At 50.5% G+C, this 25,436-nt stretch overlaps 1 protein-coding gene across 2 annotated transcripts; it reads left to right on the forward strand.

Annotated features, from left to right (window-relative positions):
* The first annotated feature begins 235 nt into the window (after positions 1-235).
* RHCG (Rh family C glycoprotein) lies at positions 236-24,330 on the forward strand. Of its 2 annotated transcripts, XM_088829795.1 has the most exons (11): positions 236-422; positions 9,045-9,229; positions 12,162-12,235; positions 12,786-12,936; positions 16,273-16,420; positions 17,171-17,337; positions 18,871-19,008; positions 19,167-19,303; positions 19,626-19,750; positions 19,959-20,032; positions 24,262-24,330. In XM_088829795.1, exons 1-11 carry the CDS (start codon positions 236-238, stop codon positions 24,328-24,330), a joined length of 1,455 nt encoding a protein of 484 aa, XP_088685921.1. The 2 variants fall into 2 exon arrangements, with proteins under 2 accessions (XP_088685921.1, XP_055273786.1); XM_055417811.2 differs by lacking the exon at positions 12,162-12,235 and having other exon boundaries at positions 9,045-9,231.
* Positions 24,331-25,436: the final 1,106 nt, after the last annotated feature.

Below are 25,436 nucleotides of genomic sequence, written 5' to 3' on the forward strand. Positions count from 1 at the left end.
CCGCTACCGTGCCCCCCACCGCACCCCGATGCGGGCGCCCCTGGCTGCAGGGCGAGCCCGGGGCCGCGGGTCCCCTCGCCGGTTGGGCGAGCACGCGGGCGGCACCCGGATCAACTGTTCAGCAACACCCGACCCGGCCGCCCCGCCCCGCCCCTGCCCCTGGTCTTATAAAGCTGTCCTGCCTTCGAGCCTCCGAACTGCCCGCTGCCCGCCCCGGCCAGGCGCCCTCTGCAGCATGATCTGGAACACCAATCTCCGCTGGCGGCTGCCGGTCGTCTGCCTGCTCCTGGAGGTGGCCCTGATAGCCCTCTTCGGAGTGTTCGTGCGCTACGACGTGGATGCCGATCCCCACTGGGTGGAGGAGAAAGTGATCAGGAACTTGTCCACTGACATGGAAAACGAATTCTACTATCGCTACCCGAGTAAGTCCCGCCACCTTGCAGGTCCCCCTTGCAGGTCCCCCCCAACCTCCCCGGGGCGGAGGATGCTGCCTGGCCTCGGGCGGGAGCTGCAGGAGGAAGTGCCGCCCCCAGCTCCCTGCCCCGCCCCTCTGAGGCTCCCCAGTATGGAGACTTCCCAGTGTTTGGAGGTTAAGCTCGGGAAATGGCCTGGCGTGCCCAAATTCCTTTCAACTCGTGAAAACTCACAAAGAGAGCTCAATCTAGGTGTCCTCAGACACCTCCAACCTCCCTTCAGAGAACCCTTCTTGATGTCTTCAGGAGACCCCAGCCAGTGGGTGACCTTGGCTCTCTTGTCCAGCTGTGCCCAAACTCTCCACCTTAAGAGGGTAGTTCCAACATCAAGGGCTGCAGGGGTGGCTCATTGGCCTACCAGCCCTGCTGGCGTGGAGGACCACAGCACAACCATGTTTTGGCTTGGAGAGGGAGAGAAACAGCCCTGAATTCCCTGGCATCCGTGGTGCTGTGATTAACAGCATGGCCGTAGAATCACTGCACCTCACCTGTATCATGGCTCTGCCCTCAACCAGGTGGGTGACCTGTAGGCAAATGTCAACAATACACAGACACGATTTCCTCATCTGTCCAATGGGGATAATAATGGAACCTACCCTACAGGAGTGGGGTGAGGCTGGCATGAGACATTGCACATAAAGTTCTGGCACCGTGCTGGGCATGGAATCCTCACTTCATAATGCAGCAATTACTAGATGAGTACTAAATGCAGAGGCCCTAGGACTCAGCAGTTAGAAGAACTGGTGCAAGGTTACTTGGGTTGGCCCAACCTCTGGACCCCCAGCCCAGGACTCTCTTCATGTCCTTGTGCTTTCTAGTTTTCCACACCATCTGCCAACAGCCAATGACAGCCTCTTTCTAACCGTTGGTACTCACATCGTCATGGACTGTTAGTTTCAGAAGGGACCCTAAAGTTCATCTCCAACAGCCACCTGTGCAAACTGATCTTCCCTCCATGACTTGTTTGTCATCGTTGTTCAGTAGCTCAGTTGTGTCTGCCTCTGCAACCCAATGGACTGCAGCACGCCAGGCTTCCCTGTCCTTCACTATCTCCCAGAGTCTGCTCAAACTCATGCCATCCAACCATCTCATCCTCTGTCACCCCCTTCTCCTCCTGCCCTTCATCTTTCTCAGCATCAGGGTCTTTTCCAATGCCTTGAATCTTAGCATCAGGGGACCAAATTATTGGAGCTTCAGCTCCAGCATTAGTCCTTCCAATGAATATGCAGGGTTGATTTCCTTTATTTAGGATTGATTAGTTTGATCTCCTTGCTGTCCAGGGGACTCTCAAGAGTCTTCTCCAGCACCACAGTTTGAAAGCATCAATTCTTTGGCACTCAGCCTTCTTTATGGTCCAACTCTCACATCTGTACATGACTATTGGCAATGTTACGACTCCCATTTCACAGACCAGGAAATTGAGGCCAGAGAGGGGACATGTCTTGCAAAAGTCACTCATCCAGAAACCTAGTGAGCCAGAGTAGGAGCCCCAGGGACTTGAACCCACCCTCCTGGACTGCTCTCCTCCCTTCCATCTCACCTTTCCCCTCTTCTCCTTCCCTACTGGTGGCTATGACTAGGAGCTGGAACGTAGCTGTGGCCCCAAGCTTGGGTTCCCAGGCCTCAAGGCAGTTCCCAGGGGCGTGGAGTGAGGGCAGTCACTTTTGGTACTTTCTGGGTTTTGGCTCTATGCTGTCAACACCTGTGCAGGCTTCATTTCTGCCCAGAGGATTAGAGGAGTCCTCTGGGCATCTCAGTTTTCAGAGAAGTCTAGCTCCAGCTGGCTCAAGCTGGGGCCCAGGGGTCCCTGAGGACGGCTCCCATGGCATGGGCCCCTTGGAAAATAGCAGGCACAGAACCAGCTGGGGACCCGTCCTGGCAGTGCCCTGAAAGCCCAAGATGCTGATCACAAACTTCCTCCTGAGCTGATACTCTGGGCACTGTCTGGGGAGGTTGGCCTGAGGAGAAGCCATCAGAGCTTGGGCTCTCGAAGCTTCCTGGGAAAACAGAGGGAGAAAGGAAATGACGTAAGGCTGAGGATGCCACAGTTTCAAACACCTGAAGGTCTGGTTCATAAAACTGAGGCAGCAAGGTTCACCCTGAGCTCCTGGGAACCTAAACCTCAGATTCGTGCATTCCTCAAGCAGAGGGTAGTGTAACCTGGTAGTTGACTTTGGAATTAAACAGATATGGGCCCATCACTTTAAATGGAGTAAAGTGAAAGTGTTAGTCACTCAGTTGTGTCTGACTCTTTGTGACCCCATGGACTATAGCCCGCCAGGCTCCTCTGTCCATGAGATTCTCCAGGCAACAATACTGGAGTGGGTTGCCATTTCCTTTTCCAGGGGACCTTCTCAACCCAAGGGTTGAATCCAGGTCTCCTTCATTGCAGGCAGCTTCTTTACCATCTGAGCCACTAGGGAAACCCAAAGTAGATTAAGCCACTTCCCTAATCACACTGAGTCTCAGTATGCTCATCTGTGGAGCGGTAATGTTACTTAATGCACAGGAACTCTTGGAAGATTGAAGATAATGGGTAGCCAGGAGGGCATGTTTCATGACATGAAACCAGAAGACAGTAAGCACTGGTATCAAGCTTCCTCAGAAGGGATTGATGCTGTTGCTGAAGGTGTTTAAGTGCAGGCTTAGGATCCATTTAGTGATGTGTCTTCCCTGATAGTTCAGTTTGTAAAGAATCCACCTGCAATGCGGGGGACCTGGGTTCGATCCCTGGGTTGGGAAGATCCCCTGAAGAAGGGAAAGGCTACCCACTCCAGTATTCTGGCCTGGAGAATTCCATGGACTGTATAGTCCATGTGACTTGCAAAGAGTTGGACACGACTGAGCGACTATCACTTCAGTTCAGTGATGTGACCAAAGAGTATCTCTTTGAACATGAGTTTGAACTACTATAGCATTTAAATTCCTCTGTGCTCTCCCCACTTGTTCAGTCATTAAGTCATGTCCAACTCTTTTGCGACCCCATGAACTGTAGCCCGCCAGGCTCCTCTGTCCATGGGATTCTCCAGGCAAGAATACTGGAGTGGGTTGCCATTTCCTTCTCCAGGGGATCTTCCCAATCGAGTGATCAAACCCGTATCTCTGTCATTGGCAGGCAGATTCTTTACCACTGAGCCACCAGAGAAGCCTTCTTCCCACTCACAAGCACTTTTTGCATGCTCTGTCAGACGAGGAGTGTATTTGTTTCTATTTTATGTTGCCAGAGATGGAGCTTAGAGATTTTCCCAGCTGGTCAGTGGCACAGGCAGGGGTGAGGCCAAGCCCTCACACTGCACAAAACCTGCTTCCCCCAGTCTCTGTGGCATTGCCACTCCTCAACCACCTCCTCAGGAGGTTTTGCAGTGATGGGATGGTTCTGTGTCCAGCTCCGAGTTGTGGGAGAGGTGGACACAGAGACTTGGGGAATTGAGGGACTGGCCAGTGGACTTGAAAGGCAGCAGTTTAGGCTGGGCTGGCCTGTAGAGCATGGGAAGGGCCGGTCCCCAGGCTGCTGCAGGGCTGAGGAAGCGTTGGAGAGAGAGCTGCTGTTGCCCACCAGCATGGGAAACTTGATCCTCAGATTTCAGAAATTTTCAAAACTTGGCCTTCTTCAGACCATCAATCCCAAGAGAGAAAAGTGAGCCAGGAAGGGGTCGCAGAACAGCTGTGTACTGGCGCCCGCTGGTGGTGGCTCTCAGAACTGGCCGGCAGGAGCCAGGCTTGCCCCTCAGGGACCTCCCATGGTGGAGGGAACCTGCCTGGCTGCTTGAATCACTTACTCCAGGCTGGGGAAAGTAGGGGAAGAGAGGCGTTGTCTTATCAACTTCCCCGACCCCCAGCAAGTCGCCAACCCAATGCAAAGCACCTGGTCAGTCTTGAAAGAGAAAAAGAGAAGTAGTAATTAATATAATTAAGCAATTGCTGAGGAGGAGAAAGGGATGACAGAGGATGAGATGGTTGGATGGCATCACTGACTCAATGGACATGAATTTGAGCAAGCTCCAGAAGATAGTGAAGGTCAGGGAAGCCAGGTGTGCTGCAGTCCATGGGGTCACAAAGAGTCAGACACGACTGAGAGACTGAACAGCAACAGCAAGCAATTGCTGAGAAATCAGGCTTATGCCCAGGGCTTTGATAGGATGACATTAAATGTGTACCACACACCTCTGAGTTCTGTTACTATTCCTCATTTTACAGAAAAAGAAATTTGAGGTCAAAAAGGTTATATCCTTGCTAAACGTCATACAATTTGGACCATCAGACCACTTTTAAAAAAAATATTTATTATTCATTTATTTGGCTGGCCCGGGTCCTAGTTGTGGCATGTGGGATCTAGTTCCCTGACCAGGGATCGAATCCAGTACCCCTGCATTGAGAGCAAAGAGTCTTAGCCCCTGGACCATGAGGGAAGTTCTGGATCATTATTATTAAAAGCATTCTCAGTAGCATCAAACTCATTTGGCAGTCAATCCTAAAGGAAATCAACTGTGAATATTCATTGGAAGGACTGATGCTGAAGCTGAAATTCCAATACTTTGGCCTCCTAATGCTAAGAGTCAGGTCATTGGAAAAGACCCTGATGCTGGGAATGATTGAGGGCAGGAGGAGAAGGGGGCAACAGAGGATGAGATGGTTTAATGGCATCACCAACTCAATGGACATGAGTGTGAGCAAACTCTGGGAGACAGTGAAGGACAGGGAAGCCTGGTGTGCTGCAGTCCATGGGGTTGCAAAGAATTGGACACGATTTAGTGACTGAACAACATTTGTATTCCAGTAAGGACCAATTCAGGAGATCGAGAGAAGGGAGTGAGAGAGTGAATAAGGAAGGTGCGGAAAGAGAGCAAAGCTGGAGTCTGGGCACCTGAGGTTGGGGGAGAAGAAACAGATCCACAGAAGGGTTAGAGGCAGAGGTCAGGACAGCCAGGGAGTCACAGAGAAGGACAGAGAACCAGTGAGGTGGGGACCCGCAGGGAGAAGCCCTGAGAAGCTGTGCGCTCTCTGCTCTTTCGCCGCAGGCCTCAGGGAGAACTGAAGGCAGCCCCCAGGAAGGCCGCCTCCAGTCTCTTGAGCCCCTGCCCACCTGCTTCCCCCACCTCCAAACAGCTCACACTTCTCGATATGGAAGTCTGCGATGCTACCTTTCCCAGGGGTTCCCCTCACCTCCCTGCCAGCACCGTCCCTGGCTAATCTGCTCAATTCCGGGCCGGCCAGTCCTCGGCTCCTGTCTCCCGCTCATGGTTCCAACTCCCAGCTCTGTATGCAGGTCTGCTGGACCTCAGACCCCAGCTCCAACCCGAATGGCCAGGCTCCATTGCGCCCACACTACGCCCGCCTGACGCTTGCCACCACCACCCTCCCCCGGGGTCATGGGGTCATCTCAAACTCTCACGACCAGCCCTAGACCCAGCACCTCCCTCCCTCCCCAGCAACCTCTTCCTCCTTCCCTGCATTTACCAACAGAGCTGCCAGCTCCCCTCCCTGCTTTTGTAACTCTGTTCTGAAGGTGTCTCCTCCTTCTCTCTCCAGCCTGTTACCCATCAGTTTCTTCCCAAGAGTCACCATGACACCGTGGATGGCGCTTCACATATGTTAGCTCAGTTTCCTCCATAACAGAAGCACGATAAACCATGAAACACGATAACAACACAAAATCAGCCTCACACACTGTGAAACCCAAGCCGAGCTGCTGTTTGTTTGTGTAAGTCTGTGCAAAAGAAGCCCAAAGCTCAGAGCACCGTGCTGGGACAAGACCCACAGCTCTCTTGCATCAACTTCTGTGCCCGCAACCCTTACCCAGCCTCAAGGAAGCCTGCAGGGGAGACAGATGAGGGCAACGGGGGAGGGGCAGGATAGCCTAAGCATCGCTGCCCACCCGCACTGTGGCTGGTCAAGCTGCTGTGGACATCAGGGCCTATTTACCCAGTGGGTAGGAGACATCAGACAGGAAAGGGTCTGCAGTTCCCCTGATGGTGAAGTGCCACCCGGGGCCCTTGGCTGCTGCTCAGCTGGCATATCGAACTACCCCTGAGATGACAACAGTAATTACCCTTTCATCCCTTCAGGGACATTTATGGAACATCCACCTGGGGAATGAATGCCCATAGGCAGTGGAGAATACCAGCGTGAACAAAACAGGCTTGGCCTGGACTCCTGGGTCTTCCCTGGTGGCTCAGCAGTAAAGAATCCGCCTGCAGTGCAGGAGATGCAGGTTCAGTCTCTGGGTTGGGAAGATCCCCTGGAGAAGGAAATGGCAACCCACTCCAGTATTCTTGCCTGGGAAATCCCATGGACAGGGGAACCTGGCGGGCTACAGTCCATGAGGTCGCAAAGAGTCAGACATGACTCAGCAAATATACCACCACCACCATTTGACTCCTTGGAGCTTTAAAGTCTAGTGGGCTAGACAAACAAACCTAACTACCTAACTACAAATTGTTGTAAGAACTAGAAAAGAAAGAAGAAGGTGTCATGAGGGAGTGAACCAAGTTGAAACTCAGGGGTCTGGAAGGCCTCTGTGATGAGGTGACTTTTTGCTGAGATCCACAAGAAGAAATGGAGAAGGAAATGGTAACCCACTCCAGTATTCTTGCCTGGAGAATCCCATGGACAGAGGAAAAGAGTCAGGCACGACTGACTGAGCGACTAAACAACAAGAAGAGAAGTTGCTGGCCATTTTGCCGGAGCAGTGTCCCACGTGGAGGGACCACCACAGGCAAAGATCCAGAATGAGACTGAGCACAGGGAGGCCAGTGCGGCTGGGGCACCAGAGGGAAGGGAGGACCGAGGAAAGGAAGAAGGAGGAGACTGGCGGGTGGGGCCAGGCCAGGCTTGGTGAGCCCTGCAGTTCTCTTTTATTCAAAAATTTTTAACTGGGGATATCATTTCAAATTTCCAAAGAGTTGCTAAAACAAAAATAGTACAAAGAACACTATATACTCTTTTTAACTCCCATTAAGCATCCCTCTTTTCCCACATAAAAGCAAACGCGTACATACAGTTCCTTTTCCCCTGAACTGAGAGTCCGTTATACATATTGCAGTCTGGCCGCCTTAATTACTCCACTATTTCCTAAGAATAGAGATATTCTCTTCCATCACCACAGTAATCAACCTCATGAATTCACACTGTATGCTACTTTAATATACTGTCCCTATATATTTTGTCAGTGGACCCAATATAAACCTTTGTGGCATTCCCCTGCACCTGCACCCACTCCCTACCCCAGCCAAATCCAGGATCCAGTCTAGGGTCAAGTATTGGATTTATTTGACCTGTGTCTTTAGCCTCTTTAACCTAGACCATTCCTGTGTAGGTAAAGCACCCAGCACAGTGTCTGTCCTATAACAGATGTTCACAATGGGCAGCCTTGCTTTATCTTTTAAAACACTGATATTTTTCAAGAGTCCAGCTTCAACCCCTTTCTAATAGCATGTTCCTTTGTTTGGTGTTTCCTCTTGATTAGATTGGGATTGTGCCTTCTCAGCCAGAGCACCACATAGGGGATGTGTCCTTTTCAGAATATCTTCCTGAAGGTGCACAACGTCCACATGTCCCACACTGGTGACGTTAATTTTGATCACACCATCAAGATGTTGCCCAATTTCTCCACTGTTACCGGATGTTTTTTCACCCTCTTACAACTCATAAGCAATCTATGGGGAGACTCCTTTAAAACGATGCAAATACCTTGCTCTTCCTCAAAATTTGTCCCTGGATTTTAACATCCAGTGATGAAATCTTCATTGTGAAAATTATGATTTTCCAACTTCAGTGCTCATTCCACATTTAACTGTTGGGCTGTCAGCATTCTGTTGTAAGCAAGAACCCTCTCTGCTATCTCTCTCTTTAAAAAAAAAAAAAAAAACTGTTCCTGTTTTTTACGATTTTCATTTGGTATAGTACCTAATTATTTTGGCCAGTCAAGGGACTCCTAGGCCAAATGAGATTAACTTCTCCACAGCAGAAGAATGGAACTGGCAGGTTAAGGCCCTTGGCGAGGGCAGTGAAAGCGGGCTGTCATCTCCCAACACGGACGCTCAGGCATTCCTTGGCCTTAAAACCAATTGGTCTAAGTGGTCAAAGTGGGGGTCTCACCTCCATCTCCCCAGCCCAGTCCACCCCAGACGCTTTTTTTCTTCTAATTGAAGTCCAGTTGATATACAATGTTGTGTGTGTTGGTGGTGTTTAGCAGTGATTCAGTTATACGTATGTATAAATACATTTTTTTTCATATTCTTTTCCATGAGGGTTCATTATAGGATATTGACTACAGTCCCTTTTGCTACACAGCAGGACCTCGTTGTTTATCTGTTGTATACATAGCAGTTTGTATCTTATGATGTGATGGGGAGTAGTGGCTCTTCTACTCGCAGCAGAGTCATAATTACTGCAGGAGCCTCAGGATCCAGATGTAGGGGTGGCGGGACGGGGGTTGGAGGGTGGCCCAGGTCCGGCCAGTGGTGGAGCAGACACAGGCTCAGTAGCGGACCGCACTGGCCCAGACACAGGGCTGCAACGGAGGGGGGCTTCGCTAGGCCACCGGGACTCTGGGCTGTGTTCTCCCCACAGGCTTCCAGGACGTACACGTGATGATCTTCGTGGGCTTCGGGTTCCTCATGACCTTCCTGCAGCGCTACGGCTACAGCTCCGTGGGCTTCAACTTTCTGCTGGCGGCCTTCGGCATCCAGTGGGCGCTGCTCATGCAAGGCTGGCTTCACTCCTTTGACGGACGCTACATTCTGGTGAACGTAGAGAAGTGAGCGCGGCTCGGGCCGGGGGCGGGGCGCGGGGCGGGGCCTGAGCGGGAGGCGGGGCCGGGGCGGGGCCCGGAGGCTGGGGGCTGTGAGCTGGGTATTCGTCATCCAGCCAGGGTACCCAGGGGCCCTGCAACATACACCCCCCACCCCCAACACACGCGCACACACACACACACACTCACGTCCTGATCAGTGAGTCTCCAGGGTGGGCGTTCTCATGGTAGCCAAATGCTGTTGGAGGGTTTCCTTCCTCCTAAGACACAGGCTGCAGGGACACAAGGCCTTTCCCCAGAGTCCAAGTTCGAACTCTGCTCTGACACGTCAAACATCAGCATTTGCCCTGAGAGGCCTCACGCCAAAGGACCCATGGAGGGGAGGGAGTGGGTGGCAGGAGAGAGGAAGGACCGTGGGACTGCCTGAACCAGCCTCCTTAGGTTCATTGTAGAGGGAATATTGAATGGAGAATCCAGTTGCCTGTGTCGCCACCCACGGAACAGAGCAAAGAGATGTGAGGCATGTGTGGAGTTCGAGGGCTGAAGCCCCTCCCTGCCTCAGCCTCCGAGGGGACCCCTGATCCCTATCTCTTCTCACCTTCATCCTGACCACTTTTGTCTGTGATAATCTTTTGGTCTGACAAGTACTACACTCCCTTCTGTCAGGGAACTCGGCCCCTCCCTCTGTCTGAAGAGACCTCCTAGGAGCCTTAGCATGCTTCTCCCCTCAACACCACCACCAGGTTATACAGTAAATTTGCCAACTAACCAACTTGCCAAGCAGTCATCTCACTGAATGACTCATTTATCAAACTCTCCAGCCAGGGAAACTTAAGAAACTGACAACAGTTTCCGTTGCATGGTACAAAATCAACAGCCTTTGGGAGATTTTCCCCCTCCCTTCCCTTTTTAGTCAAGGTTTGGTTTATTGAAGGCTCTTCTTTAAGTCCAGTTAGATTGTCTTCGATTTCTGTAGACATATGACGTTTGGCTAAAGAAAAGTACATTTCATAACTTGAGAAAGTTGTGATTGGTGTGTAAAAACAAGCATTCATTAGCCTGCTTGGAAAACCAAATCCACAGAAAGGGTTTAGAGGCAAATTGGTACAAAACCACATTTTTTTAAACATCTATTTTTAATTGGAGAATAATTGCTTTACAATATTGTGTTGGTGTCTACTGCACATCACATGAATGAGCCATAGGTATACTTACGCCCCTTCCCTCTTGAACATCCCTCCCTAAAACTACATTTAAAGTGCAAATCTCTGCTGTCACATACAGGGCACCAATCAGATATCATCGGCCAGGGGCCTGAAATTTTAAACATATGCCAAATATTTGCAAAACATTAATTCATTTGAGTCAATTAGTGAATCCATGAATTAAGAGAAACAGGAAAAATAGTCGACTAGGTAGAAAATGTTTTGGAACCAAGAAGTTGGTCTTTTTGTATATAAAATCCATGACATACATGCATATCCCTCTACTGTATAAGATACACAGGAAATTCTCATTCCCAAAGCCACCAAAGTTATATAAGATTGCCAGTGATACGTTTAATTGGCCACCACAGCAAAACAGCTATGGCTAAATGCAAAACAGAAGTATAGAGCTTCTTTAAATGTTCAAAGGAAATTATTGTAAACTTTCGTGGGTTAAATTTTTTGAACCAGTTACTTAACAAGTTAGTCACTTGACAACTTGATTTTAGGGGAAATGATTTTCAGCAACTTCCGTTCCCTTCCATTCCGTCGCTCAGTCGTGTCCGACTCTCTGCGACCCTGTGGACTGTAGCCTACCAGGCTTCTCCGTCCATGGGGTTCTCCAGGCAAGAATACTGGAGTGGGTTACCATTTCCTTCTCCAGGGGATCTTCCCAACCCAGGGATCGAACCCGGGTCTCCCGCATTGGAGGCAGACGCTTTAACCTCTGAGCCACCAGGGAAGCTTCAGCAACTTAGCTGGAGCCAATTTCTAGTGCCCAAGGCTGAGGTGAACTTGTCGCCCCCTAGACCTCACCTGAGGATCCTTCTCCTAGCTTCTGTCCTGTCCCTGCTGAAGAGTCCCAGATCCCACCTGTTCCTGCAAGGTTGTTCCCCAGACTCAGGGAGGACCTGCGTGCTCCTCAGCCTCCATTCTCAGGCCTTGCCTGAGATGTGACATCCAGATATCCATCTCCCAGGGGCTGGTGGCCCAGGCATGGGCTTCTGTGCACTCCCTCTCACTCTTTCCTAGGGGGTGATCTCTGGCTGAGTTATGGAGATTTGGGCAAATAACTCGGCCTCTCTAAGTCTCCATTTCCCATCTTTATGATGTGGCTAATAATGGTACCTGTTCCATGGGTCCAGGTGTGATACAGGAGGGCCTGTGCTGCACTGAACAAGCACTGAAGTGCCTCGCACTTAGCACCTGTCATCATTCATTCAGCCAGGCTGGGGGGATGCAGCAGTGAACAAGGCTTATGGTGAAGAGACATTCCAGTGGACATCCTTTGTCTGGGGAGGGACCCTGAGGGGACTGTGCCCTGCCCCCACTCCACACACTGTGCCTACCATCAGCTGGCTTCTTACTTCTCACTTCCTGACTCACACACACACACACTTGAGTGTGGGGGTGGGGGCTCCTGTGGCTGACTGCCTTAAGGAAGTAGTAGCCCCTGCTGTCTTTACGAGGACCCTGGTTGACAACGCTCATGACTTGGAGGCCACACTGAGAGTCTGCCTTGGACTCCAGGACAGCTTTGCTGCTGGCAGGGCCCAAGGAGAACCTAACCTGGGTTAGGCACAGCAGGCACGTGGATGGAATCAGGATCCCCTCTGACCACATGGCATGCCTCTCCTGGCTGGCTGGGTTTTCAGGGTCCACACTTAAGGAGGGCCTGCAAGCTCCTTGGCCTGCATTCTCTGTTGGCCTTCCTGTCCCCTCTCTCCAACCAACCCCCAGCTCCCTACTGCCTGCAGGAAGGTCCCTCCTTCTTTCCTGGACACATATCCTCTCTCCCAGGTAAGGTGAAGAGGAGGTCATGATGACTCAAACCCAAGCAAGGCCCTGCCCTGGTAGCCAGCAGGAGAAGTGTGTGTAGAGATAAGGATTTGGAGGCAGAGACCACATGTGGTTAGAGGTATTGGGGAAGGCTTCCTGAAGAGGTGGTGGGTGAGAAGACGTTTTGGAAGGGCAAGTAGAAAATGAAGGGCAGGACAAGATCCCCAATACAGACTGGACCATATTCAACAACAGCAGCCAGATCACTTGGGTACCTTGAGTACAAGCTGCCTGCAAGGAAGGGGTGGGGCCTGAGATGGGCCCTCAAAGGAAGGGTGTGGTGGCATCTAGTATGTGCCACTGCTGTGCTGGATACTTCACAGGCTATTTCTTTGCATTCTTAAGAGTAGCTCTAAGATGCTATATGCCCATTACCACAGATGGTGAAACTGAGGCTCAGCAAAATTAGACCACAAGCCCAAACCCACAGGTGACCAAAGTTCAGATTCAACCCCAGAGCTTGAGTGCCACTTCTTGCTGTGGCCTCAGCCCCTCCCCTGACTTGTCTCCCCACAGCCTCATCAATGCGGACTTCTGCGTGGGCTCTGTCTGTGTGGCCTTTGGGGCAGTTCTGGGCAAAGTCAGCCCTGTCCAGCTTCTCATCATGACTCTCTTCCAAGTGACCCTCTTCTCAATGAATGAGTACATTCTCCTCAACCTGTTAGAGGTGAGCAGAGCTCAGAACAGAGATGGCGGGTGGAAGGGACACTTGAGGGGACAGGAAGGTGACAGAGAAAGAAAGGACTGGGGAGACAAGCCAGCTGGACTCAATTCAAGTTTGACCAGTCACTTAATCTTCTGAGTCTCAGTTTCCCCAGCTGTAAAGCAGGAGGAATGACATATATTGAGCATCCACATGGTACATCAATCCAGCACCTAGACAGAGTAGAGGTTCCTCACGTGTTGGTTTTCTTCCTCTTTCTCTTTCTGGCACATCAGAGGGAAAGAATGGGGTGTTCTTGCACATCATCTTGCACACACATTCCCAGATTGCTCTGCCAAGAAAATGACCCAGTATACTGAGGGGGCACATCTGTAAGGAAGGTTCCCAGGGGAGTGGCCAAAGCAGACATGTACAGTTGCACAGGTTGCACACTGCAAAACTCTGGAAGTGCCATTCACATGGACCTCTATGGCAGGAATGATGCCCCCTGAAGCTGGCTAATTCACTGGCCAAGGTAAAGAGCATCTTAGGCCTCTGACTCTTGTTTAGACACCTCTTTGGCATATTTGCAGGAGTAGGGATTATTCAGGAACCCCATCCCTTTCTCATTCTCCAACTTCTCTATATTTGGACTCTGCCTAGAAACCCCCATGTTTTTTTTTTTTCTCAGAAGCAGGGTGATCAGGATTTGCACAGTGGTTCCTCAGTATCATCTGGGATCCAATCTTTTTTGTTTCACTATTTTGAGCACATGATTTCCATTCTCTTTTTTTTTCTGTGCTGTGCCAAATGCAGGATCTTAGTTCCCCAACTAGGGATTGAACCCACGCCCTTGCAGTGGAAACACAGTGTTAATGTTAATCTTGGGACTGTCAGGGAAGTCCCATCCCCAGGGGTTTTGCTTTCAGACCACCCTACATTAAGTCACTCATTTTATCATTTTTTTCAGCTACCACACTATCATAGTCCTTCTTCCTGACTCATCTCTCTGTCATCATCCATTTTTTTTTTGGCCATGCTAGGTGGTATGTGGGACCTTAGTTCCCTTACCAGGGATTGAACCTGTGCCCCCTGCAGTGGAAATACAGAGTCTTAACCTCTGGACCACTAGGGAAGTCCTCCCTGTCTTCATCCTTGCCCAATCCACCACCTCAAACTAGCTAATATCCACCAGCAGCTGTGGGGACCTGTTAATAATGTCTATAAGACCATTCCTCTGATTAAAACTGTTTTTTTTTTTAAATTTCACTTCAAATCAAATCTAAACTTGTTTTAAGGCCCTACATGTTCTGGCCTCAGCCTTTTCTCTAAGCTTACCATCTACTCTCTCCTCATCTTTCTGTGATTTGACCATATCCTGCGGTCTGCTTTTCAAATACCCAAGCTTGGTTCCACCTCAGGGCCTTTGCACTTACTGTTCCCTTTGCCTGGAGTGCTCATCTCCCTGGTCCTTTTCATTGTTGAGTCTCAGCTGCAGTCTCACCTCTTCAGAGAGGCCTGCCCAGGTCCTCCTACCAGTGCTGCCCTCTCCCTTACCTCCTCCTAGTCACTATCCTTGACTTATTTTCTTCAGAGCATTTATCCTTAAGGGAAAATAAGGGTGAAGCCTTGTCTGTCTGGAGACTATCTCTATTCCTGGCACCTGGCCCAATGCCTAATAAATTATCAAGAAGTATTTGTCAAGGGAATAAGTTTTGGATTTACATGTCAGGCAGTGCTCCAGGCAGTAGGATACAGGAGTGAGCAGGACTGTTTGCTTCAACCCCAAGGAACTCACAATCTAGTGAGGGGGCCAGGAAGCAAATAGACAATGACCAGACAGTGAGACAGGGATGGAGTTCCAGGGCTAGGTGCCCTGGGGGGAGAGGAGGAGGACCTGAGCCAGCATATGGCAGGCCAGGGAGGCTTCCTGGAGGAAGAGTTGTTAAAGCCAGAAGTCAAGTAGATAATCAGGCAGAGGAATGAGCAAAGGTATTTGAGGCAGAGGGAACGGGGATGGGATGCTAGGAGGAAGGAGCATGGATCATCAAGACTTTCATAGGCTGTGTTAAAGAGTCTCAACTTTAACATGAGGGCAACAGGGAGCTATGGAAAGTTCCAGGCAGGAGAGGGGCACGGTCAAATACATGCTATGGAAGTGTCACTTTGGGTGTGGTGAAGAGAACAGTTGGAAGCAGAGAGTCTAGTTAAGAGGCTGTGTTAGTCACCCTGGTGAGAAGTAACGGGACTGGGTCTGGCCTAGGACAAAGAGAAGAAAGTGGATCATAAGCAAGTTATAAACAAGGTGAATAAACCAGCCTTGGAGACTGGTTGGGGTGGGTAGAGAGAAAGAAGCTAAGCTAGGTGAGGGGGTACACAGGGGAGTCAATAGATGAGATCTGAAATTGGCTGAGAAGTAGTACCTGGGGTGTGAGTTTAGAGGCAGAGAAGCTTCTTTGACCCTCAAAACCCCTCTCTGATCTGCAGAAATTCCCTCAAATGCATGACAGTGTTTGGGCCTCTCCTGCAGCCAAGTTGAAACACAGTAATCACCGCTGACAAGGAGCACTTGCCCTTGCCTGGGTCCTGCTCTGAATGCTTCACGTGGGTTATCTCATTCAATCTTCTCTCTGAGCTAGGCACAGTTATTACTCCCATGTTACAGATGAGAAAACTGAGACTCAGAGAGGGTAAGGGGCTCCCCCAAGGTCACACAGCTAGTAGAGGCACCCACCAGGCTGGGAATCGGGAAAGAGATATGTCAACAATTCAACAACTAGCCCTGTGACATTGGATGACACCCTTACCTCTCTGGTTGGGTTTCCCATCTAAAGGGAAGAAGCAGGTCTATGATTTCTATTTTTTTTTTTTTTTTTTTTTGTGGCTGAACTGGGCTGTCACTGCTGTACAGGCTTTTCTTTAGTTGCTGCGAGCGGGGGCTACTCTTCTTTGCAACGTATGAGCTTCTCATTGCGGTGGCTTCTCTTGTGCAGCACGGGCCCTAGAGCACAGGCTCAGTAGTTGTGGTACATGGGCTTAGTTTCCCTGTGGCATATGGGATCTTCCTGGACCAGGGATTGAATCCATTTCTCCTGTACTGGCAGGAGGATTCTTAACCACCAGGGAAGTTCCCCACTTTAATTTTCATTGAAGTATAGTTGAGGAGGGGATCCCCACTTCCTCCCCTTCCCAGTTGATGGGTCTGCCAGGGCCCTGGGCTTCCTTCTGCAGCCTGTACCTCCTTGGAGACAGCTGCACCTCTGTCTGTGTGTGGGGAGGTGGGGGTGGGAGAGTGTCAGAGGAGGGAGGGAGAGGAGGGTCAGACAGTACCCTGACAGTACCCTTGTACCCATCTACCAGGTGAAGGATTCAGGGGGTTCCATGACCATCCATGCATTTGGCGCCTACTTTGGGCTCACAGTGGCTTGGATCCTCTACCGCCCTAACCTACACCACAGCAAGGAGAGGGAGAGTTCTACGTACCACTCGGACCTCTTTGCCATGATCGGTGAGAGCTTCCGTAGCGATTGAGGGGTCCCGCTGTGCTACCGTGGTGGGTGAGGGTCACCGTGAGCATTTCAGGCTGCGGTGATCATACCTCATCCCCACAAGGTCTGGTGGGTGGCTGCCAGTTCCCTTCGGAGAACGGGCAGGGAGAGGTTGCCTATAGATATTTCAAGGATCCCAGTTACTTGTACGTTTTCCCCACGGGCCTGGAAGAAGTTGGTCAGTCATCCTGCATGTCCCCTCAAATGCCCCAGGGCAGACACAGTGATAACCAGGAAGTGCATCCATCCCTGATCTCAGCAAGGTGTACGTGCCTATTTCTTGTGTCCATTCATTCCAGAGAACACATATCAGCTACCTTCTCTGGTCTCTTAAAACCCAGCCCTGCCTTCAAGGAGCTCCTGACAGGGTAGTAGAACAGATGGCCATGCTCCTTGATTATCTCCCTACAGTGGAGAAAAAGATCCTCCCTCAAGGTGCCTGGGAAGCAGGGTAGGAGGCATTTCACCGAGTTATGGGGTCAGGGTAGACTTCCTGGAGCGGAGTGGAAGACATTAGGTAGTGAGTAAGGCAGGGAGGGCCTTTCAAGATGAGCCGCCAGCACGAGTAAAGTTCTGGGGGAGGGAAATGGCTGGGGTGTGTGAGTCACTTGATATCTCTGGAGCTAAAGGACAGAATGTCTGTCCAAGCTCCGTCAGGCCCATCTAATGCCCCTTCTCCTGGTTCCACCGGCCCTGTCTGGTCTGGCCAGGCACCCTCTTCCTGTGGATGTACTGGCCCAGCTTCAACTCAGCTATATCCAATCACGGAGACGCTCAGCACCGAGCGGCCATCAACACCTACTGCTCCTTAGCAGCCTGCGTGCTCACTTCAGTGGCGCTGTCCAGTGCCCTGCATGGAAAGGGCAAGCTGGACATGGTGAGTGCGGGGGAGGCGGGGGAGCCTTGGGGGAAGCTGTGGCCACAACTGCCTGTGCCCAGTGGGCACTGATCACCACGCCCTGCCAACAACTCAGTGAAGCAGGCAGCATAAGGATTATCCCATCCATCTTGCAGATAAAGAAACTGAGGCCTCGAAAGAAATGATTTGTCCAGATGGCACAGCTGGCTTTAGGTAGAGCCCAGAACCAGATTCGTGGAGGTTCTATCATGCCGGCTGCCCTGGATGAACTGGCTCCTTCTCGTCCTCCTCTCCCTGGGTGCTGACATTAGTTCTGAACTGAGCAACCCCCCCAAAACTGGCCCTCAGCCTTCCTAGCTCTGCCCCTACCTGCCCCCTCCACATGCTCAAAAAGAGAACCCCTTCAAAACACTTGGGACATCTGGGGGGCTGCAGTGTTGCCCAGTATCCTTCATATCACGCCACTGGGACATGTGTTCCTCTCATTCCTGGGGGCGTAATGGGTGTTGGTAGATTTTTCTATCGAAAGAGGACCATCTCTCTCTCTAATATTCTTTTTATTTATTTTTGATTGCACTGGGTCTTCATTGCAGTGCTCGGGCTTAGTTACTCAGAGGCATGTGGGATCTTAGTTCCCCAACCAGGGATCAAACCCACGTCCCCTGCATTGGAAGGTAGATTCTTAACCACTGGACCATCCGCGAAGTCCCACCATCTAATACTCTGACACTAGCTTCTAGACCCAGGCACCTGTGTGCCGAGATGTTACCAGGAGTGTGTGTTATTCCGGGACACAGCCTTGAGCCCCCGGATGCACTGGACAGTCACTGTACAGAGAGATGGGGACACAGGCACAGGGGGAGAGAATCAGACACACTCATGTGGGCACATGCGGGGAGGGACATGGAAGAGGATGAAGGTCAGGGTCTCTGGCTCCACACGGACCTGGATCAAGACACCTTTCTGCCCTTGGCTGGCCGTGTGGTCTTCGACAGGTCCATGAACCTCCCCCGTGCCTTAATCTCCTCACCTGCAAACATGAGAAGGTAACCATACACGCCTCCTGGGCTTGTTGTGGAGATGAAACATACTCCTCGCAAGCCAGCACCACGGTCCATGGCACAGGTCGGTCCTCAGAGAGTCAGCCAGTGCTCCTGTAGGCTCACAGATTCTGACACCAACACACGTGCGTACAGAGGACATCAGACACACGAACCTGGGCACACCTTTGTGTCTGGGCACCCAGATCCAAAGGGGACATGCAGGTGGGCTGAAGGAACTCATGGACACAAGCACATGTGCCCATAGAAAATGCCCCAAGCGCTGGGGAGAGTGGCAGGTGTACAGACAGCACAGGGGTGGCTGTCCCAAGCCTGGGCTCAGGCTGGAGTCCTCTGCAGTCTCCTGGCTGGCTGAGATGCATAGGAGCCATCTCTGGCTCCCAGGTGGCCCCCCACGCACAGGAGATCAACTTGGGCTCTAGGTCAGCTCCTTCAGGACGCTACTCTGGGAGAGGACTGAGTTCCCGCCTGCTCTGCCTGCCCTGCCCAGGTGCATATCCAGAACGCGACCCTCGCCGGAGGAGTGGGCCTGGGCACCGTGGCCGAGCTGATGATCCTGCCTTTCGGCTCCCTCATCATCGGCTTCATCTGTGGCATCGTCTCCACCCTGGGTTTTGTGTACCTGACGGTGAGAGCTCCAGGGCCAGGGACTGGGGGGTGGGGCGGGAGGTCTCTAGGGAGAGGGTGAGGGCTGGGTCTCCGTGTATTTGGGGCTCCCAGAATCCTGGACTCCCCACAGCCTGCCACAGCCCCCTGCCTGAGCAACACTCATCCCCCTGTTTCCAGCCGTTCCTGGAGTCCCGGTTGCGCATCCAGGACACGTGTGGTGTTCACAACCTGCATGGCATTCCTGGCATCATAGGCGGTATCGCGGGCGCGGTGACGGCCAGCATCGCCAACATTGATCTGTATGGGGAGGAAGGGTAAGAATGGAAGCAGTGCAAGGAGCTCCCTCCTTCCTTCTCCATTCCTCCTTCCTACTGTTCCTCTAGGGTCCAAGACTATCTCTGTCCCCTTTCTCGCCCACTCTGGACCACTATTTCATGGGCCTTTCTCCTCAACCTCTGTCCTTCCATAAGAATCTTAGAGACTATCTGATCTTTCTAGTGCCCCCCATTCTGCAGATGGGAAGGCTGAGGCCCAGAGGTTACTGAGCCTTCATATCCACTCATGCATGTGGGGTGACAGTGGGTAGTCACTTGGCCTCTCCAGGGGATCCTGACCTGCCCCCTGTCTCTACTCCAGGCTTGCCTATGCCTTTGGCATTGAAAGATCCAAGTTAAACTGGAGCCCAAACATGCAGGGCAGGTTCCAGGCTGCCGGGCTCTTTGTGTCACTGGCCACGGCCCTGGTGGGCGGCATCATTGTAGGTGAGTGGGGGTGACCATGCCACAGAAGGTGGGGCCCTGTGGTTGGGAGACCCAAGAGTGTGTGCCAGAGGTCACCTGGAGCCCCCAGGAACCCTTTGTCTCTGCACTGATGGCTCTGAGACAGAGGGGATTTTTCCAGTTGAGGGGAAGGTCTGGGTAGTCAGAGAAGAAGTCATCCTTGACCTCTGGGACCTCCAACTTCCTTTAGGGGTCATTCTGCGATTACCATTCTGGGGACAAGCACCTGATGAGAACTGCTTTGAGGATGCAGTCTACTGGGAGGTGAGTTCTACTGACTTGTCCTGCGGCTCCTCTCCCTGGACCCCATCAGCTGGGCTGGGGCCTGGGAAGCCGGAAGCTGAGGGTTGGGGGACAGAGCTTATGTCCTCTGCTCCTTTATCCAGGAGGCTGTCCCCTGGGGGCTTAAAGGTTTCATTCTACAGCGTGTGTGCATGCTCAGTCATGTCCAACTCCAGACCCTATGGGCTGTAGCCTGCCAAGCTGTTCTGTCCATGGGATTTCCCAGGCAAGAATACTGGAGTGGGTAGCCATTTCCTTCTCCAGGGAAATCTTCCCAACCCAGGGATCAAACCCATGTTCCTGCATTTCTTGCACTGGCAGGCGTGTTCTTTTACCGCTGAACCACCTTGGAAGCCCTCATTCTAGAGAGTACTTCCCAAAGTAAAGTGCTCCCTAGAACAGCAGCACGGAGAAGGCAATGGCACCCTACTCCAGTACTCTTGCCTGGAAACTCCCATGGACGGAGGAGCCTGGTAGGCTACAGTCCATGGGGTCGCTAAGAGTCGGACACGACTGAGCGACTTCACTTTCACTTCTCACTTTCATGCATTGGAGAAGGAAATGGCAACCCACTCCAGTGTTCTTGCCTGGAGAATCCCAGGGATGGGGGACCCTGGTGGGCTGCCGTCTATGGGGTCACACAGAGTCGGACACGACTGAAGTGACTTAGCAGTAGCAGAACAGCAGCAGCAGCAGCATCTGGGAACTTGTGAGAAATATAAATTCTCAAGTGCCACCCAGACCTCCTGATTTCAAAACTCAAGGGGCAGGGCCCAGCCCTCTGTCTACAAGCCCTCCACATGATTCTGATGAAAAACTCATCTGTGAACCAACCACCTGAGACCAGTGGGCTTGGGCCCTTACACGGACACTGGAATCACCTGGGGGTCTTTAGAAACGTCCCAGGTCTCAGCCTCCAGAGACTTGAAGTTCACTGGTCTTGTGTGGGGCCTGGATATTAGCATTGTATTTAAAATTTGCCAAGTGAATCTAATATATAGCCTGGGTTAAGATCACAGTGCAGTCCTCAGCTTCTGTAGCCATAAGAACCACCTGGTTACCTGGTAAAAACACTCAGTTTCCCAGACGTTAGCCCAGAAATTCAATAGGGCCTGGACTCTGCATGGGAACTAGCTCCCAGGTGATCTTGTACTGACACACCCCTAAGCCTCTAGAGCAGCCTCTAGAACAGTGTGGTACAAAATCTAACTTGAGAAACATTGTTCTAGAAGCTGAAAGTAGTAGAATGTCACAGAACTCAGCTTCTTTAAAAATGTGGCATAATCCGGGCTTTCTGTGACTTCAGGGTGGCCTTCTTCCCCACGAATCATCATGACAGGTATTTGCCTGTGTTAGGAGATGGGGAATGATACACAGGGTCCTTCTTGTCTCCCAGCCTTCCCCCTCATGACAAGGGCAGAGACCTAGCCTGTGTCTGTGGACCCTGGAGCAAGGGTCTGCCCATCATGTTCCTTCTTTTGGCTGTTTGTTTTATGATTAAAGTATGGTTCATTTGCAATATTAAATTAACTTCAGGTGTACAGCATAGTGAGTCAACATTTTAATAGATTACACTCTACTTAAAGTTACTATAAAATAACAGCTATATTTCCCTGTGCTGTACAATATATTCTAGTAGCTTATTGATTTCATACATAGTTGCTTGCTTGTACCTCTTAATCCCCTACCCCATTTGACCCTCCCTCCTTCCTTCTCCCTTCTGGTGACCTCTAGTTTGTTCTCTATATCAGTGAGTCTGTTTCTTCTCTGTTATATCCATCCATTCTAAAAAATAAATACTTTTTAGATTCCATATATAAGTGATAACATACAGTATTTTGTCTTTGGTGTATTTCACTAAGAACCTTCTATGTCCATCTATTTTGTTGCAAACGGCAGAATTTCATTCTTTTTTTTAATAGCTGACTAACAGCCCACTGTATATCTATACATACACCACATCGTCTCCGTTTGTCTGTTGTTGGGTGCTTAGGTTGCTTCCATATCTTGGCTCTTGTAAATAATGTTCCTGTGTACATCGGCATGCATATGTCTTTTCAAATTAGTATCTCCATTTTCATCGGCTGCGTATCCACTGGTGGAACTGATGGATCATATAGCAGCTCTATGTTCAGCTTTTTAAGGGGCCTCTGGACTGTTCTCCACAGTGACTGTATCAATTTACATTCCCACCAACAGTGTACGTGGGTTCACTTTTCTCACATCCTCACCAACGTTTGTTGTGTGCTTAATCGCTCAGTCGGGTCTGACTCCTTGTGACCCCATGGACTGTAGCCCACCAAGCTCCTCTATCTGTGGGGATTCTCCAGGCAACAATACTGGAGTAGGTTGCCGTGCCCTCCTCCAGGGAATCTTCCCAACCCAGGGATAGAACCCAGGTCTCCCTGTAGATTTTTTGATGACAGTCATTCTGACAGGTGTGAGGTGATGGCTCATTGTGATTTTGATTTGCATCTTTAATGATTAGCTGGCTCTGTATTTTTAAAATCATACTAGAAGTTTTCAGGATAATCATAACTAATATCCACTAAAAACCAATATTATGTACATAACTAATAAGCCTTTTAAATTCACTCTCTTCATTTTTAAAATTATAACATGAATAGAAGCTCATTAAAGAAAATCTGGAAATAGAGATAAATAGAAATTCCATCACCCTCATTCAAGCACTATTAATATTTTGGGTATATTTCCTTCCAGTTCCCCCTGTTTAAATCTACATGGACTTAAATAGCTAAGACGATATTATACTTGATTTCATATCCTGCTCTTTCTCTATCATAAGAACTGTTTTGTGTTATTACATTATGAAGAAACTTGATTTTTTAGCAGCATAATAATTATTCATTCTATATTTGAAGTGGGAACTTAAATTATTTCAGACACCACAATTAGAAACCACACAGATTTAAGGTTAATGAAATAAACTAAGATAAATGTATCCATTCCCATACATAGAAGTTCACTCTTGGTTCCGTTTTTCTTCTTCTTCCTTTTCTGTGGGATTCTAGTTTTCTCTTTAGGGATTGAACCCAGGCACCCACAGCAGTGGACGTGCCAAGTTCTAACCCTGGACCCCTGGGGAATTCCCTCTTGGTTCTGTTTTGGTCACTTACGTTGCTGTTGTTTTAGTCGCTCAGGTGTGTCCGACTCTTTCATGACCCCGTGTCGCCTGCCAGGGCTCCACTGTCCATGGCACTTTGATCTTTATAACTTATTCTAAGTTCACAACTTCTCTGTGCTGTATTATTAGCAGTGCTCAGCTTCAAGCCACACAATCCCAGGCCATTGGAAGTAAGCCACCATCAGGCCATTCTCATGGCCCCTGGCCTCTGGCAGTTTACCTGGGAGATGAGGTGGTTTCCCAGAGGACAGAGGTGAGGTAGATGTCCCCCAGGAGCACAGGTGGGGGCATCTTTAGGATCAAATCTAAGCCTTGAGGCCAAGGCTGGGCTGATCTCTCCCACCCATACTCCATCTACCAATCCACTTCCGGCTGCCCCTACATCCCTGCTCCCCACCCCACCCTCGCTCTTGGGCCATCGTGGAGTTCAGGGAGCTTGCCAATCTGTCTCTTACCTGGTGCATTACTATTCCTCTTTCAAAAGTGCATTTGGCACAATTGGAATGCCCCCAGGCTGGGTTCCCTGGTGGCTCAGACAGTAAAGTGTCTGCCTGCAGTGCGGGAGACCTGGGTTCGATCCCTGGCTCGGGAAGATCCTCTGGAGAAGGAAACAGCAACCCACTCCAGTACTCTTGCCTGGAAAATCTCATGGATGGAGGAGCGTAGTAGGCTACAGTCCATGGAGTCGCAAAAGAGTCGGACACGACTGAGCGACTTCACTTCACTTCACAGGCTGGGTTATCAGCCTCTTGTGTGCAGGTACAACTCTTACTTTCACCGTGCACTTCACTTGGACCCCTTTCCTTTGCTCTAGTGGGGCAAGGACTGTGTCCTGCTTGGCCTCGCAGTGCCCAAGCACCCTGGACAGTGGCTAACTGAACTAGGAGCAGGACACATGTGTGAAGGACTGCCCTGCTTCACGGCATGCAAATTGCATGGTGATCACAAGGTGGCGCCCACCACACACAGTTCGCTGCTCCTGGCCTTGCCCAGGCTGTTCTAGTTCCACCAGGGACACCTGCCCCAGCTGGGCAAGGGCCCTCAGAGCCGCCTCCTCTCTCTGCAGATACCCAAGGAGCCGAAAAGCACTGCCCTGCATTCTGAGGACTCCAGCCTCAAGCCCCCAGAACCTTAAACTCCCGGGTCAAGACAGAAGCAGGTGAGCATGGGTTTGGCTTGTCCGTGGGGGCCCAGCTCTGGGAATCAGATGCCACCAGCAAAGGGGCAGAAAGAAAGCATCAAGAACTGAGGATGTGAGCTTCTACCTGCCAGCGTCATGCTGGGGTTGGTGGGAGAGGCACTTGGTGTCAGACCATATGCCTACTGGACAGACACAGGAATATGTGTGGAAGGCATTCTGGACTGGAAAGAATATAGGGAAAGTGACCTGGGAGCACCCATGGCTTTGCTGCTTACTGCCTACATGACTTTGAGGATCTCTTCACCCCAGAGATTGAGCCTCAATTTCCTCATCTATAAAAGTGAAAATGACAGGGCTGGCTCTATTCAGTTGATCAACTCGGGCAAGAACCTATTTTCCTTTTTTTTTTTTTTTCATCTACTAACATTTCCTTGCTCCCTCTGTGAGATGCACCAAGCCCTTTTTCATGCCTTTTGCACCTGACACCTTAGAGATCTCTACAAGTGCAATTATTTCCCACTTTTTCTTTTCTAAAGATTTTTTTTTCTTTGATGTGGACCATTTTTCTAAAAGTCTTTATTGAATTTATTACAATAAATATTGCTTCTGTTTTATGTTTTGTTTTGTTTTATTTTGGCCACAAGGCATGTGGGATCTTAGCTCCCCCACCAGGAATTGAACTTGCACCCCCTGTATTTGGAGGTGAAGTCTTAACCACTGGGTTTCCAGGGAAATCCCAACTTCCCTCTTCTTAATGCCTGTGTGCATTCATGCTTAGTCGTGTCTGACTCTGCAACCCCCTGAACTGTAGTCCACAAGGCTCCCCTATCCAAGGGATTTCACAAGCAAGAATACTGGAGTGGGTTGCCATTTCCTCCTCCAGGGGATCCTTCCAACCCAGGGACAGAATCTGCATCTCTTGAATCTCCTGCATTGGTATGTGGATTCTTTACCACTGTGCCACCTGGGAGGCTTTTTTAATAGATGAGGAAATTAAGGCTCAGAGAGGTTCAGGTGCTTCAAAGCCAATACAGCACACGTGGAGGAACTGGGGTCCTTCTGGGTCACTATCGTTGCTCTTACCATAGCTATTTGACTTC

Source organism: Moschus berezovskii, chromosome 21 (genome assembly GCF_049115385.1).
Source record: "Moschus berezovskii isolate FMDL1 chromosome 21, NW_MosBer_1.0, whole genome shotgun sequence".
NCBI lineage: Eukaryota > Metazoa > Chordata > Mammalia > Artiodactyla > Moschidae > Moschus > Moschus berezovskii.